The sequence below is a fragment of the Gobio gobio genome, assembly GCF_949357685.1.
Source record: "Gobio gobio genome assembly, chromosome: 1".
In the NCBI taxonomy this organism is placed as follows: Eukaryota; Metazoa; Chordata; class Actinopteri; order Cypriniformes; family Gobionidae; genus Gobio; species Gobio gobio.
Window position 1 is genome coordinate 52,109,523 of NC_137097.1, and position 15,201 is coordinate 52,124,723.

The window sequence follows — 15,201 nt, forward strand, 5'->3', positions numbered from 1 at the left end:
TAAATTGATATTGTTTCATTTAAAAAAAATATTATGGTGCTTTGATAAATTATTAATCGTAAATATGCATTATCAGATAATCCCAAGACACAATATTAATTATTATTGAAAATTGTGCAGCTACACGCTAAAAAAAATTACACTTGCGTTTTGAACAAGGCCTAGATATTTTATATATTCCTATTTTTTTATTCAATTTTTAATCTCGGGCGTCCATATTTGTTTTTGGCCATTGTTTTACAGTTTCTTAGTGTGAGTTATGGAATCCGCTCTTTATTGTAGATATTTGGGATTTTAAATATTGCTCTTTTGGGTGTTTTTTATATAAATATTATATACAGTGTATTTATTTATATATATATATATATATATATATATATATATATATATATATATATATATATATATATATATATATATATATATATATGTATATATATATTTGTTTATATTTTTTTTACTTTTTTTATCCATCTCTTGAGCTACAGTTGATATCTATTGTACACTTCGTTGCTTTTCAGGGCTGAAGGGAACGGGTGAAAATTCAGGAAAAAAAACCTGCCCTATGATGTGAAGTAAAATTGTCAACTAGCAACATGGATCTATAAATAACTCTAGCGCTCAGCCCCCATTTTCTATGAGGGACTTTTATTTTGAAACACGCACATCCTCCTCAGAACAGACCAAATGCGCCTTTGAGCGGTCGGGCCTATTTAGGGCTTTCTAAAGTTAGAATTAAAGCCGTTGGGACTAAGCAAAACCATGGGCCTTTAGCTACTCGCAATCTTGAATATTTGATGGTAATCTGTGTGTTTGACTAAGTCGGTTTTGTGTCGTCGCAGAGCGCAGCTCTTCGTTTTCGCGGCCGTTGCGGAGGGAGATTGTTATGACATTCTCTTTGTCTCTCGCTGCACAAACCCGCGACCATATTTCTCGCTGAAAGAGCCTCGCGGTGCAAATCTAGCTATTCGTAACGGCTTAATTCTTACTGGTTTTCACCGACCTGATCAAGGGGTTGAAACATGTCGTTGCACGGTAAACGAAAAGAGATCTACAAATACGAGGCGCCATGGACCGTCTATGCCATGAACTGGAGCGTCAGACCCGACAAGCGCTTCAGGCTGGCGCTCGGCAGCTTCGTCGAGGAATACAACAACAAGGTAAACCGCTCTTTGACATCAGTAACTTAGATCCCAGAGATCATTATATCTCTACTCTGTTCTGTGTTCTTATGGCTGCTGACATCCAATCATGTAGAGAAGTGTACTTGAAAATCTATAATAACATGGTGGATGCTGCAGCTCAACGGAATTGAATTAAGTCGTCCAGTGACAGTGTCTGCCATGGATGACATCCATAGAGCTCACATGTATTTCTTGGACAGAAGTCATAAGTGTTTTGCTTGATTGCTTAAAAATAACTAACCAAACTGTTATTAGTATCTTGTTTGTGGTTTGACAGCTGTCAGAAGCTGGTGCATCATGAATCCAGTAGATTCATTGTGATGTGGATGTTGGTACATCAGTTGTTTGTTTTGTGATGTTCAGGTCCAGCTGGTGGGTCTTGAGGAGGAGAGCTCAGAGTTTGTATGCAGGAACACTTTCGATCATCCGTACCCCACCACCAAGATCATGTGGATCCCTGACACCAAGGGCGTCTATCCAGACCTGCTGGCCACCAGCGGAGACTATCTGCGCATATGGAGGGTATGAGAGGGAATATACACTCTCTGTTACACATCAGATTGTAGTAATGATTGACTGCACTTCAAGACAACATGAGATGAAAATGGACCCCATTTAATTAATAATGCATGTCCCTGGTCTTACTGTGAACATTCATTGATGCACAACACATTAGGGCCACACTTTATATTAAGTGGCTTTATCTACTATGCTCTAACATTTAAATAATCATTTGATACAACACACTTATTGTGAACATACGTTTTACATTGTAATTTTATTTTGACTCTTGCTTTACAACTTAAACGACCCTTTAACCTTACCCGTATCCCACCTTAATAGCAGCAAAAGTGTTTTGCAATAGAACACGAGCGCAATAAGTACATTGTACCTAACAATTTGTTTAATGCAAGTACATAGTAGACACCCCTAATGTAAAGTGGGACCAAAAAAAGTTGTATAAAAATGACTTCATTATATGCTTTTCCAAATTTATACAAGTTTATACAACTTTCTTTTTCCACGTACATTACATGTTCTATAGCCAAATAGCTCTTTAGGCATCGCTGTGGCTAGGGTTGGGCATCTTTTTGATTTGAACGATTCCGATTCCAATTCTTACTTTCGGTTCTTTTCGATTCTCGATTCCGATTCTTTGAGGGGAGTCAAAACATGTCACAGGCTCATTTCACAGAGGAACATTTTATTTTGATTCAATAATGAGTTTTAGTTTTGGGACTTTCTCTGCTGGCTTTCATCTGCTTTAATGCAAAGGTGAATGGAGTTTCACACCGAGTCTCCACCGGTTTAGCAATAGCATCAGCAGCAGTCATATTAGGACTGCTACTAGCGTGGGCAATTTGCGTAAATCTACATTTATCTACGAGGGGGAAAAAAAATATTTCAGTAACGTTGTTCACCACAATTAGCAATTTGGTCAAGGGCTTTATTACACTACAACCACTTACCTGATTGTGACGAGGTAACGTTAAAGGGATAACGTAAGTTCACCCTGAAATGAAAATAAAGCCATCTTTTACTCACCCTGATGTTGTTCAAATACGCGCGTTCCTGTGTGTGCGCACTCCAAGCCGCCTGTAGCCTCACGCAATGTTGTCATGACAAACGTTACACAACATTCACTTCAGGAGGTTATTATTATTTCTTATCATATACGTTATAGAAAAGACGAGAGTTGCGTTTGTTTCTATTGAGCCTGATTTCTCAAAATGGTGTGTGTGTGCTTATCCTGGGTGCCATGACAACAGTGCGAGTTATAGTAGGCATGAGCGCCGGCGCCTACTGACGGCTCTTAGAGTGCGCACACACAGGTGCGTGCTGAGAGTAACGGCCGAGCTCAGTGTTTGACTGAATTATGCGGTTTCTTTCTCGCAAAACCTAGTATGCCTCTGAACACATTCCATATAAGGCGCGCGTCTCCCTGTATCATTGCGGGATACATTTGTATATTTTTTGTAGTGTTTTAGCCTGGTCGCTATTCACTGCCATAATAGGAAGGAGCACGTGCAGGACTATTTTTTTTTTTAATTTCTGCTTTTGAGGTCCGAAAAAGATAGAAGGTGGGGCATTGGGACAACAGCAGGGTGAGTAAAAGAAGGCGTTATTTTCATTTCAGGTTGAACTATCCCTTTAATAACGTTGGTTAGCGCAGGGTTGCCCGAGGAGAACAAGCCAGTGGACCTGCGCAGCATGTCAAACACGCTACACTTGTTAATTTGTACACCACATATTTGTACTGCATCCTACCATGCAAGAAATAAGTTTGTCACATGGTTTGCACTGTGTCGACCCAGGTTTCTTTTAAAAAAGTGAAATAAAGCCACACTTTTGAGTGCCGCTTACCGTGCTCCATGGCTGCAACAGAACAAACGGGCGCGGCAAGCACTTCCGGAAATCCGGTGGCCACTATGGAAATCAAAACTTGCGCATTTAGTACAGATAATAGGAAACGAAAACAAATTTTCTAAACGATTCCAATGGCATCGTTATTTTTTTAACGGTTCCAAGTTGGAACCGGTTCTCGATGCCCAACCCTAGTTGTGGCAAACTTTCATTTAGTCTGATTTCATTCTGGAATGTATGTAACACACTTTTATTTCAGAGTGAAACAATATTCAGCAAAACATTTACAGAAGTTGCAAATCACATTACACATTTACTTGTATTTAGTACACATTTACACTGAAATGTCTTATGATTTTAAGATTGATTATTGAATTTAAAGTGAACATGAAATGTTCACAACCCATTTTACTTCTATTTTGTGGGGCTTTATTGGTCAGGACTTGATTGAATCCATCTGTAACTGATTTTTTAGTGAAATGTCTCATATTACAAATAAATGTGCCCTGATGAATTGTTCACAATAAGACCAGGAATGTGTATTAATAAAGTAAATAGACAATTTTAGCTTTAGCTTTAATACTGTGAACCCGAACTGTAGAAACATAAACTAAGTACACTTAAATGAAGTAAGTGAACTGTCTGTATCTTGTCAGGTGAATGACACAGAGACTCGTCTGGAGTGTCTCCTGAATAATAACAAGAACTCTGATTTCTGCGCACCTCTGACCTCTTTTGACTGGAATGAAGTGGACCCCAATCTTCTGGGTAAGAGAACTTGTCTGTTTGGCTGTCAAAACCAATTCCATTAATAAATGTTGTCTTGGTAACTTACTGAAATAAGTTTGAAGTACTACAATTATTAAAACTCTAAGCTAAATGGACCCTTTTCATATTTTCGGGTTTGTCAGAAGCGGAAGTCGTCATAGTTGGGTTAACTTTTATAGCTGTAAATGAGAGAATACATTAAATATATTTTTTTGTGTCCCCATTTGCTCCAATAGCAAAAGACTCCACAATAGTGATTTCACAACTTTCAAAAAGAGGAAAAAAAATGGAGTGAGATTAATAACGGCATTGAAAAGAGAGAAAGATATACATTTTTACCATCACTCCCATAGACGCTGTATTAGAAACACCCTCACAGCAGCGGTAACTTGTTTTTTGTAATAAAATACAAAGTATTAGTATTATAAATGTTCATACATTTAATAAAAAATACAAGAACATTAAAGAAAATTTAAAAAACTGCAGGATTTACGGTTAAAACGTCATCCCAGTCTGTGAAAATAAGCTAATATAAATGACAAAAGCACATAACTAAATTGCTAAAAAATTTAAAATGCATTCTTTTGAAGGCTTGACTGTGTTTGTGGGGTGCACTGTAACATGTGTTCATGCTTCGTTTGAAAAAAAATTGCCTTATTTTTCATATATTTGACCTTTATTCTACACTGCTCTGTCCCTCCTTGTAAAACGGTCTGATGCTTTCCGGGTTGTATGAAGCCAGTCCCTCAAAAATGCGCAGTGGGCTCTGATTGGTTAGCTGGCCCAGTGTGTTGTGATTCGCTAACCGCAGTGCACGTTTGTCGGAAACGTCACGCCCCTTACCGGAGGCTGTGCTTGCTTTGGTCAGTGTTAGAAACAACGGCGTCAATAAAACCATCTGAGCCCGAATCAGACCCAGAACATTTTAGTGAAGATGATCGAGCAGAACCTGTTCAGTCCTCAAGAGTAAAGACTGCGGATCTATAATGATCGCTACTGAATGGCACTTTAACTTTTGTATTTTTAGAACGATTATAGCCAAATATCTGTCGCAAGAACTAACCCAAAACGAACACTAAGCACTGGCTTTACTAGTAAGTTAGCCAAATCACACACAGAACCATGTTTAGCATGCCTGTAGATAAACAATACATAAAAGCTCTAATCAAAGAATCATTTACACTAATGTCAGGTTCGCTGTTGAGATTTTAACGTTAGTGTTTGTAACGATAGGTGTTCGTCGGATAACGTTAAGTATGAATGAGCATTTAACAGACTGGTTTGCAGAACAGCGCTGTCATCTGTTTACTTCCTTGCTACAACCTATTACAGGAAAACACATTGATGAAATATAAATCAGACTTACAGGTTGTGGCCCGTAAACAGCTTCTGTTTGTAAATCCAGCTTTCAGGACAAGCCGTTGTGCATATCCTGTATTGAACTCGCGAAGTTTGTGGAAGTTGTCCTCTGTGAAATGTGCAGCGGGCGCGTCGTGCATCCACGCACCGGCAGTGTTTTTTTCACGCAGCTGACGTTGTGCAAATCCGGCATTGAAATCGGGAAGACGGTGGATGTTTTCCTCTGTTAGATGTGCTGCAGGGAGCCCCGCGCGCGCCTGTTCCCCGTCTCAAACACACGTGCATATAACATGCTGTATGTTAAACGCTCTGCAACGCACCCCCATCCCAAGGAAGGCTGAACAGAGCAAGTACCCCAGACCTGCAATCCGGATGAAAATAACAGCGTTTCCTTGGCATCGCGGCAACAACACTCCAGCCTAACTATACCACAACAGCGCCGCGATACAAAATGGCCTCACCCCCCCTTATTTAATATTCTCGGAGGAGGGGTTTATGTAAATATTGAGCCTGTTGATGTCACCAACCCTGGAGGAATGTGTGTAGTCGCCTACTGGCCGTTTGCTGTAGTTCTTAGAAACTGATTTCTTTAAAAGCAAATATCTCCCTTTGCTTTAAACTTTGAACGTTGTAACTTTGCAGATGTTGTTTATGCTCAAGCAGCAACATTACACGCTAGATAAAGTTAGAATAGTGAAATCATGGTTTACCACCCCTTTAATGAAAACTGAAAATATAAAAATACAAGCAGCCATAATAGTATATCTCTCTCTCTTGGTGATTCTATGGCCATTGACATGCACGAGACTGTCCATGAATTGGCAATGTTTTTTTCCGGGGTAGGTTGCCAAGTCTTTCCCCGACCCTCCCCATTATGTGGCTTGGGACTCACAAACACACACACGCACACACGTGTTCACACCAAGCCTGTAGTGCTCCAGTCAGAAATTGAAGCTTTCGCGCCTCGATCGCCCCCCGGTGGCCGGTCCCAGTACAGCTCCTAAACCCCGCCTCTCCATGTATTTGAATGGGCGCGAGACACACTAAACAATTTAATTACACTTCAAATAATTGTTTCCTAAAGATGGTTTCTGTCATTTTAGGCAGTTTTTATTACAATAATTTCATTTCAAGTGTTCGTTTTTTAAATAAGTTTAGTTTTAGTGAGTTATTTGATGCTATAAAAACGGGGGGTGTGACGTCATGATTGACAGCTGAGATTGACGGCTTCTCTGAGTGAACTTGTCACTGAGGCACTAACAGACTTTTTTCTGGATTTTTGGGAGGAGATTGGAGCTTTAGCTTTAATTTCTACACTTCCATAACTGTTTATTTCACACCAACATAATTCTTAGTTCTGCATCTGCGAGAGTGTGGGCGGGCTTTTGATAATCGCGCCTCTACTTCCTGTTCTCTACTGCGCAACTCCGGTCCCGAGATCGCTACTGCGCAGACTCGGTCCCAAGATGTCAGCGCCGTGAGCGGGCCTATGAAAGCTTCAACTTTGGTCAGCGGAAGTCAATGAAGTCACGTCGTCCATATTTTTTTACGGTCTATGGTTCACACCAACAGCCATTTTGGCATGTCCAAACCAGAGCATACTAACACGGGAGCACATGCAAACTCCACATAGAAAGGACTTATGGCTCGAACTGGGGACCTTCTTGCTGTGAGGCGACAGTGCTGCCCACTGTGCTACCAATAGTATATAAATAACTGGTGTTTGGGAGAAAATGTATGTTTGGCTCTCAAAAGATCATCAGGTTGGCATCATGTATGTATGTGTGTGTGTTTTCTGTTTTTTTCAGGCACCTCTAGTATTGATACCACCTGCACGATCTGGGGTTTGGAGACAGGACAGGTTCTGGGAAGAGTCAACCTGGTGTCAGGCCATGTCAAAACACAGCTAATCGCTCATGACAAGGAGGTGAGTAAAAACTCGCCTTAGGACTTCAGATTCTTATCTTTTAACTGGCGGGCCATTTTCTATCACTCTACATTTGTGTTACTGTCTTGGTATAAATCAAGCATTGTTATTGGCTTTAAGGTGTATGACATCGCGTTCAGCCGTGCGGGTGGTGGTCGTGATATGTTTGCGTCTGTGGGAGCTGACGGATCCGTGCGCATGTTTGATCTGCGGCACCTGGAGCACAGCACCATCATCTATGAGGACCCTCAACATCACCCGCTGCTGCGCCTGTGCTGGAACAAACAGGACCCCAACTACTTGGCCACTATGGCCATGGATGGCATGGAGGTCGCTCTTTTAGTACCTTTTACTTTATTAGTACATTTGTCCTCATATTTTCTCATGTCCCTCACTTTTTACTGTTGTATTATTGTCAGGTGGTGATTCTGGATGTGCGTGTGCCGTGCACGCCAGTGGCTCGGCTCAATAATCATCGTGCCTGTGTGAACGGCATCGCATGGGCGCCACACTCCTCCTGCCACATATGTACAGCAGGTTAGAAACCAGCCCGTTCACATACACTACAATGTGTGTATGTATGTGTGGATATATATATAGAGATATATGACAATTTAATTGCAGTGGATAATGGTCGATTCAATCCAATAAGCTCATCCAACACGAGCTGTTCGAGCCGTACATAGTGTGCAGCACTGATCATGTGACGAGAAGACTTGCAGGACCGTGGCTGAGGATTTGTTGCAGAAGCGTCAGACAAGTGTCTTATCGTTTAAAATGCGCGTTCAGCACCTCCGCTCCCTGTTCACAGATCGCATGATCGCGAAATTGAAAGTGAAAGTAAACCGGAGCGCGCATTCAGACGCGATTTCAATACGTTAGCGCTGTTTGAAAGCTACTCCCTGAGGCATGCAAATATCTCCTAATATGAAAACTATCTTAGGCTGGGCTGTGTAGTTAACCGTATCTTAGCTCAGTATTAGGGATGCACCGATAGGATTTATTTGGGGCCGATACAGATTTTAACAAACAATTATTGGCAGATACTGATATTTGTCACTTGCCCTTTTATTTTAATTTTTGTCATTAAAATAGATAGTGTTTTGATCATGTTTTAAATCAGCAAATAATCTTGGATTATGCAGCAGACATTGTACAGCTCAGTGCCTTCACGCAGTTCATTAATAAACCATCGGTTTGTTATATTGGCCTTTTTCATGCTATAGCCTATATGCCGATGGTTGTAAATTGATCAAAAATTGGTCGATAAATATCGGCGGCCATTACATCGGTGCATCTCTACTCAGTATCATGCTTGAAGAAAAATTCGGTCTCTATTTGCTCTTTGAATATTGAGATTATGGTTGCACTTATTGTTTGCACTTAATATCCATGGTCAATTTGTGGAAAAGAGTTCAGTTAGGAGGTCAAAAGTTGTAGAAGCTCATAAATCAGGTGCAGTTTTAAGGTCTGAAGAGACAATCATACAGGAGAAAAGCCAGTCAGTTGAGTTTGTGGCAAAACCTTTTCCAGTGCTTGAGTATTGGTGTTTTTTACTGCATTTGATAATTCATATATTCAGAAAGTAGAACTGAAATGACATTCATTACAAGTTGATTAGTTAAAACATTTTTCTAGTCATGTATTTCATAGAGGATTTCTTAAATATACTATGTAAAAAATCTTGTCTCGTTCTCGTGAACCCAATCTCGTCTCGTGAGCTTAGTGTCTCGTCACACTCCTAAAATATATACACGCGCACACATACACCAACCACACATCAAGCCTGCATTTATTTGATCAAAAATTAGGGATGCACCGATACCATTTTCTCAGAACCGATCGGATACCAAAAATTCTGAGTACCGGCCGATACCAATACCAGCACAGTTTTGTTTAAAAATTCTATGTAGAATTTCTATGCTTCAGTGTGTTGAACTGATAATCACTCTTTTGTGTGTAAAACACAATCAACTAAATACAGACAACTTAATTATAAAGAAAAACAACATATTAAAAAATATATAATCACAATCTATGACAAAAATACTACTATAAACTAGATTGTTGATAAACTAGATTAGTGGATAATTGCTCTAGAAAAAGCATGAGTGCACAGTAATATTACATTTTAAAATAATGGTTTATGAATTTAGGTGAACGGTGAATTCATTTTTTTAAGCATCATTACGCCAGTCTTAAGTGTCACATGATCCTTGAGAAATAATTGAATGCTCAGATAGGGACTGTGTCAGTTCTGTGATCCTTATTGTTAAAGGGATAGTTCACCCAAAAATGAAAATTAGCCCATAATTTACTCACCCTCAAGTCATCCTAGGCGTATATGACATTCTTCTTTCAGACAAATAAAATATGAGTTATATTACAAAAGTCCAGGCTAATCCAAACATTTGAACTGGATTCATAGTTGCTCTGTTTTTGAAGTCCATAAAAAGTGCATCTGCCCATCAAATAACTGCTCTATACAGCTCTGGGGTGTTAATAAAGGCTTTCTGAAGCGAATCGATGCGTTTGTGTAAGAAAAATATCCATATTTAAAACTATATCAAGTAAACTTTCGGCCGACCGCCTTCCCTGTTCAATTGATGGGAAAATCGTTGAAAGTTCCCCTGCCGAACGAAAGACTAACACGTCCAGGTCCGCTCGTCTTGACGTCACGTACGGATCTTGAGTTTCATTTTCAACATTCAACAATTTTCCATGGAAGGCGGTCGGTCGAAAGTTTACTTGATAAAGTTAAAAATATGAATATTTTTCTTACACAAACACGTCGATTCGCTTCAGAAGGTCTTTATTAACACCCAAGAGCCGCGTGGAGCAGTTATTTGACGGACAGATGCACTTTTTATGGACTTCAAAAACAGAGCAACTATAAATCATTGTTCTAATGCTTGGATTAGCCTGGACTTGTAATATAACTTTTATTCGTCTGAAAGAGGAATGTCATATACACCTAGGATGACTTGGGGGTGAGCAAATTATGGGCTAATTTTCATTTTTGGGTGAACTATCCCTTTAAGATGTTTTTTTTGCGTCAGTATAAAGGCCCTTTCACAGCAAGAACACTAGCTGTAACCAGGTCTATATTTGTGTTCACACCAGCGGACAATATTTATATATTTATTCCAAGCGTGCACTGCAGTTTATTTTCAGCTGCAACTTTAAATCCTCGAGCTGAAGTGATTCTGATTGGCTGTCAATGTCTGTTCATCAGCTGGGCTAAAGCGCTCCGAAAGTGATTCCATCGAATTTGTGTCTCTATTCCGTTATAGTTGTGGTGTGGACTCTGCTAATCTTTTATATTTAGAACGATTTTTAGAACTAAACCATTATTGTTCTCGTCCTTGGTGTGAATGGGCCTTAAAGGGATAGTTCACCCAAAAATGAAAATTCTGTCATTTACTCACCCTCAAGTTGTTCCAAACCTGTATGAATTTCTTTCTTAACGAAGATGTTTTGAAGAATATGGGGAAATAAACAGTTGATGGACCCATTGAGTTCCATAGTAGGGGAAAAAATACTTCAACTGTTTGGTTACCGACATTCTTCAAATTATCATCTTTTGTGTTCAGCAGAACAAAGAAATTCATACAGGTTTGGAACAACTTGAGGTTGAGTGAATGATGACAGAATTTTCATTTTGGGGTGAACTATCCCTTTAAGACTGTAGCAGCCGTGACAGTGCTGTTTCATTATAAGTCTTCTTTACCTGGCCCCCCTTTTCTTTTAAATCCCACTGTAGCGGACGATCACCAGGCTTTGATTTGGGACATCCAGCAGATGCCGCGGGCCATCGAGGACCCCATCCTGGCCTACACGGCCGAGGGAGAGATCAACAACGTACAGTGGGCCTCCACTCAGCCCGACTGGATCGCCATTTGCTACAACAACTGTCTGGAGATCCTGAGGGTGTAGAGCCGAGGCTTAAAGTGCCCCTCTGCCTCCCGTGTGGGGCATTGCTGGAAAAGGGTCTTTAATAAAGCAGAGACTTGTTTTTCTAAGTTCCTGAGGTCTAGAGGTTTCAAGCGGGAAACGATATGAACGGGCCTATGGGAACAACGGTCTGAACAATGTGTGTACAACTTTTGTCTGGGAGAATGAGACTGTGTGAATGAGTATCTGTGTTTCTGCACAATATATTGGTCTGTTTTCCTACCTGCTGGTGTCCCAGAGTTCTCCATTATGGGATCTTAAACACAACTGTAATTACTATGGTTCATGGCCATTTGTGTAGGGAGAGATACATGTTTATTCAGTTTGACCGGTAAAAAACATTAAAAAATAAATTAAAAAAAGCAAGTAGCATTGTAAAGATTTACCAACATGGACATACAAAACAACCGTTTTATTAAGATGTAATTACTTGCTTCAAAGATTGATACAGTTTTAAAGAGCCTCTGAACTTAAGATCCTGCTTTTCATTTCAGGAAGGTGCCATTTTTTTTTTTTTTTTTGTAATCTTGGGAACTGTTAAATACCGTAGTATGGGGATACAATGCTTGACGTCACTACAAAACATTTATATTTGTTCTCCAGACACGCTCACGACTCGCATAGCGGTTAGTTGACGTCAGTGTTTGAGCAAAACGTCTTTTCATTTAAAGATCACTAATTGTGAGAAAGCTCCCGTTATATCTCACCCCCCCCCCCCCCCATGTAATTTTTCAAAATAAGTCAGTCCCCTTTCAGCATGCTTGTGCTTGAGGTGAAATGTGTACTGTATACATATATAAATATTATGTACAAGGTAGGACAAAGGTGTCATTTTTCCAGAAAGATTTTGCATCGCGAGTCATTTGCTCTGTTCATGAAATTGTTCTGTTATGCAAATATGATGTAGTAGTAACACCACTCGTTTCGGTCGAGACGGAAGTCAAAAGTGAGTTTGCAAGGCTGTTTGGGATCCTCACACTCTTAGATGGAGTGTTTATATGTAAGTAGTCCTGTGTGTGTCCAGCCATGATGCTTTTCTATTAATAAACTCACTTAATAAACTCTTGTTCTTTCATAAAGCTTTCGGTTGTTATTCATCATGACTAACATTAAGGGATGCACAATATTTCAGTGCCATATTGGTTATTGGTGGATATTGCAGATTTGTTTTATTTGGTTAGATATTGGATATTTGATCATGCATGCTCATTTTGATTGATTTTCATTTCTATCATTTAACACTTAGTTCATAAACGGTAATAATTTAATAACAGTATTAAATATAATATTTGGCTAATTGTATAAATTAATATCCGTTTTTCATATTGTTCAATAGAATGTTGTAATGACTGAATTCACTTGTAGCATTTAAAACTTATTTAGATAAAATAGTAAGTGTGTGTGTGTGTGTGTATGTGTAATATTAATCATCTTTAAAACTAAAACTTTTTTTCTTTCTTTTTTTAAATAGAATAACTATAAGAAAAACATCAACTTAAAAAACTGAAATACATTAAGGCTGAAGTACTAAAACTGAAGAAAAAAAATAAAGCTAAATAGAAATATTACAAAAACAGATACACATGAAAATACTAAAACAGACTACAAATGTCAATGCTAATATTAATATACTATAATAGTATATTACAAAAAGTATTGTTTATAACTTGAAAATAATTATACGTATGACTCTTTTCATATCAGTGCATCTAGTAAAAAAACAGACCAACGAAATAAGGACAAAGAATATTCACAGCTTAAACCCAGTGCAACATTATTACTCCTTTATAAATAACATTTAATCTAAAAAATAATAACAGTTGTGTGCTTTTGGAAACCTTCACAGTCCAACAAAGGTTTCCAGTCATTGTACATACATTCATCTGCTTACATTGCAGAGGTGAAATAAACTTTACACTGATTTCATCTTGAAAAGCGAATTACAAAAGCAGTCCTTCACTTTCCAATCAGAACGTCAAGAATTCAAGAGAAAATCCTCAGAGACACGTCGTAAGTCTAAATCCACACGGTCACACCAGCCGACAGCAGTTAAAACAACCACGTCAGTGAGACAAATATCATTTCATAACCCTGAATTCATGCCCATTTGGTTACTATGAATCCAAATATACAAAGATTCATTTTTGTGCCAGTCATTTGATTTAGTAATACATTAGATTTGGGTTAAACACCTAACCTGACACTATAAATATATATAATAGTTTATAATTAGAAAATCTATACATTGAAAAGAAAATTTAGCATGTTTGCAATATCAGTACACACAAGCAATTCATTATACTTTTAAAGCTCAGGTGTGTGTGTCATATTTTTCCTGGTTTGAGTGCTTCAGAGGATCTGCCTCAAAATAACAGCTGACGCAAGAAGACAGGATGAAGTTTAGTATGTAAAGACAAATCTCAAACCAGGCAAACAAATTATTACACGATGGTGTCAAGTGATCATAACGTAGCATCTCTCTTTGACTTTTTGATCTTGTCTTTATCGCCCACTGTGCTTCTCTTCATATTCGATAACGAACAAGTTGAGAGGTGTTACCAAATACTCTCGCATCAGCGGGAAAAAAATCCTGCTCTTAATGAGAAGGGATATGAGACAAAACACCTCAGAGATTGAGAGAAATCTACAGTTGCCGTTTTGGATTCGTTTTCTCTACTGGACGCCCTTGTAACTAATGAGTGACATGAATACATTTATTGCACAAGTGCAATATTGAGCTGATTTAAAAAAGGGAAACCATGAAAATGTGGTATATAATCGTCTTAGAACGGACAGTAGTCTGTTTTCGGCCTCTAGCTTCCAGGCAAGACTGGATCGGACAAGTGCCTCTGGATTTCAGGTGATCCCTCCAGTATGCTTGGACTCTCCAGACTGTCCGGGAGCGATGGGAAGCGCAGGCTTCTACACAGCAGTCCCGGGGGCTGTAGATGAGGCTCTGCTGTGGGCACAGCCAGCTCTGTCTCTGGGGACATGGACATGGTGTCATTGGAGGCAACTGTCAGATGGATCCCACTAGACAAAGAATCTGGAGACTTCTCTTTGAAGCTGTCCAAGTCAGGGCTCTGTGTAATGTGGAAAACAGGTCCGGTTCAATACAGACGTGCAACATGCTCACGACAAAGATTAGTCTATCTGACAAGCATCTCAATTGGTGACAGTCGCTACATTAGCAAAGTCTGAAAGAGGATTGTCATATTGGGGAGTCATCAAAAACCTTTTACTGTTTCCTCCTTCCTTATACTGTTTCATTGCACATCTACTTTTAATATGCGTTTTACAAACCCACATGTAAATATCACTCCCTCGCTCTTTCATTGCTCACATGACAACCTACCTTACCAGGCGATGTACTGTCAGTGATCTGTAAAGAGGGCATAGTGTTGTGCGTTGCTGTAGTGTACAGGCTGGTGGGGTGAGCGGGGTGGGTCAGCGGTTCCGGGGAAACTGCGCTGTAGGCGGGGGGTACAGGTGCCATCTGCCTCTGCAGCAACTGCAGGATCACATTTATATCAGCTGTCATCCTGGTCTCCAGTCTTTAGAGAGAGAGAGAGAGAGAGAGACAGGGGTTGTAAGGCAAATGCAGACCCTTGCATGTAAAGCTAGTTTTTTTCTCTGGATGTTGGA

General features: G+C 39.5%; 2 protein-coding genes across 6 annotated transcripts in view; one reads left to right on the plus strand and one right to left on the minus strand.

Moving 5' to 3' along the window:
* The first annotated feature begins 521 nt into the window (after positions 1–521).
* Positions 522–12,635, plus strand: dcaf7 (ddb1 and cul4 associated factor 7). 2 transcript variants are annotated; one of them, XM_079822975.1, is made up of 7 exons: positions 522–1,160; positions 1,548–1,706; positions 4,205–4,316; positions 7,484–7,602; positions 7,723–7,932; positions 8,022–8,139; positions 11,366–12,635. In XM_079822975.1, exons 1-7 carry the CDS (start codon positions 1,023–1,025, stop codon positions 11,536–11,538), a joined length of 1,029 nt encoding a protein of 342 aa, XP_079679101.1. In that variant the 5' UTR covers positions 522–1,022; the 3' UTR covers positions 11,539–12,635. The 2 variants fall into 2 exon arrangements, with proteins under 2 accessions (XP_079679101.1, XP_079679100.1); XM_079822974.1 differs by having other exon boundaries at positions 676–1,160; positions 8,022–8,138; positions 11,362–12,635.
* A 683-nt stretch (positions 12,636–13,318) lies between these two features.
* The window catches only part of kcnh6a (potassium voltage-gated channel, subfamily H (eag-related), member 6a), a 54,434-nt gene continuing 52,551 nt past the window's right edge, over positions 13,319–15,201 (minus strand). For all 4 annotated transcript variants that reach the window (XR_013817001.1, XR_013817002.1, XM_079822948.1 and 1 more), the window contains exons 15-16: positions 14,912–15,110; positions 13,319–14,639 (exon numbers count right to left, since the gene is read on the minus strand). Coding sequence is in view for 2 of the 4 variants with exons in the window: in XM_079822948.1 (XP_079679074.1) it covers positions 14,370–14,639; positions 14,912–15,110 (469 nt within the window). In the remaining 2 variants the exon portion in view is untranslated. The remainder of the gene's footprint in view (positions 14,640–14,911; positions 15,111–15,201) is intronic.